At 40.4% G+C, this 1,761-nt stretch overlaps 1 protein-coding gene across 1 annotated transcript in view; it reads left to right on the plus strand.

Moving 5' to 3' along the window:
* LOC111646170 (cysteine-rich protein 2-like) overlaps nucleotides 1-1,235 on the plus strand; it is a 6,801-nt gene extending 5,566 nt beyond the window's left edge. Inside the window, exon 8 of the mRNA XM_023395601.2 lies at nucleotides 699-1,235. Within this exon, the coding sequence (XP_023251369.1) occupies nucleotides 699-763 (65 nt within the window). The 3' untranslated portion in view covers nucleotides 764-1,235. The remainder of the gene's footprint in view (nucleotides 1-698) is intronic.
* Nucleotides 1,236-1,761: the final 526 nt, after the last annotated feature.

Below are 1,761 nucleotides of genomic sequence, written 5' to 3' on the forward strand. Positions count from 1 at the left end.
AGGGGGGGGGGGGGGGGGGGGCTGCCGGCAACAGGAAATCAATATCTGTCACAAATCTCTCCACTTCTTGAACAATTTAAATACTTTTATCATTTCAGACTCATTTTGACCTAAAAATATTTTTAAAATATTTCTACTTAATTGGTCCATAATGTCAATTATTAATCTTTTTTCAAAGGTCAAAGGTCAAGGTCAGTGTGACCTCACAAAACATTATACTTCACACAGAAATTATGACAAAATTTCCCACAAATGGTTGATATCTTACCTGACTGGATGAGCAGGGATGTGACCTGGAACTAGTCTGTGTGGAGGAGGGATACGACCACGAGGAGGTGGTTCTAGTTTTTCTAGCTATTGATGCGTTTATATCAGAATTACTTGTTCTCTGTTTTGTTGTAAAGGATCAGGTTTCATATATTCAGGTTCAGATTTCCCCTCTGCCTCCACTCTATTACAACAACCTCTGTTTCTCCAAATACATTTGAAATCCACAAGAGCAGATAATCAGATGGCACACCGTCAAGCCTTCAAATGAAAACTGTCCACACTGAGGATTGTGGGTAATCCTGAGTAACCAGGACTTTGATTCTCAAAAGACAAGTTGCTGTTGAGTTTATTTAGAAAGTGCTGGAGTCATGACAGAAGTGTCAGAGGGGAGGGTGGAGGTAAAGCCCGTGTGTCCTGCTCTCCCTCAGGTGTGAACACCGGAGGCGTCGGCAGCTACATCTACGACGACCCTGAAGGCGAAGCGCAGCCTTGAGCCGCCGCCGCTGCCTCCGACACCTGGACGAAGCTCCGCCTCCAGGACCCTCAATGTCTCTTTGATTTGCCTTCAACCGTCAAGGTGACAAACGATATGTACTGCACTCACAGGGACGGACACGTAGATGTTTCTGTTGTATTTCTATATTGTTTATATACTGTATCTATTTTTTGTACTGAATCAGACCTTTAATATTTCCTCCCATGTGAGTTTCACATTTGCCTTTCAGTTTCTCCGTTCTCTTTGCCAAACACGTGTTAGCCTCGTCTGTGGTGTTTTTTCACTCACGATTGATAGTTTTTGAACTTTTGTGCACTTGTATGAAAAAGAAAACCCAGCCCACCAATGTATTGTCACTGTTTTTTGAACAAGTTAGAGTGAAGGAGACGTAGTTTTCACTGAAGGTTATGAAGGTGAGTTTGGGTTCTGTGGTCAAACGTTTTCTACAGTAAAACTGTGTGAAATCAAACCTGTGCTCAGTGTCAGTGGATGTGTTTGTTCATACATGCTCAATTTATTACAACAAAGCAGCAGCAGCAGCAGCAATACTCACAAGTTACAATTAGGAAAGACTTACTTTATATAGAGTCTATTTTTCAGTTTACAATCACATAAAATTGACAAAAATGACAAAAGTACCAACATGTAATATATATACATTTTCAGTATTTTCTTACATTTTCTTTTACTATGAATCGATTATGAGAGAAAATAATTATAATAATAATAATAATAAAACCTAACACCTGCCACACAGGAAAAAAATACTCAATTTTACAACGAATAGGCTCTTTGGTGGGTTGGTAATCCAGTTTCTCCAGGTCTGGTTTTAGTTAACTACTTACTAACTAACTTACTCAGTGTATTATTGACAGAGTTAACCCCGCCCACTGCAGCTGAACAAAGGTGCAGCCAAATGAAAGGTAAAACGTCACTGACAGGACGGGGTCGGCTACACCTCTTACTGGAAACGGGACCCGGAAAACGAGATTTAT

Source organism: Seriola lalandi, unplaced genomic scaffold (genome assembly GCF_002814215.2).
Source record: "Seriola lalandi dorsalis isolate HSWRI2012SDOR001 ecotype SW California unplaced genomic scaffold, Sedor1 jcf7180002054966, whole genome shotgun sequence".
In the NCBI taxonomy this organism is placed as follows: domain Eukaryota; kingdom Metazoa; phylum Chordata; class Actinopteri; order Carangiformes; family Carangidae; genus Seriola; species Seriola lalandi.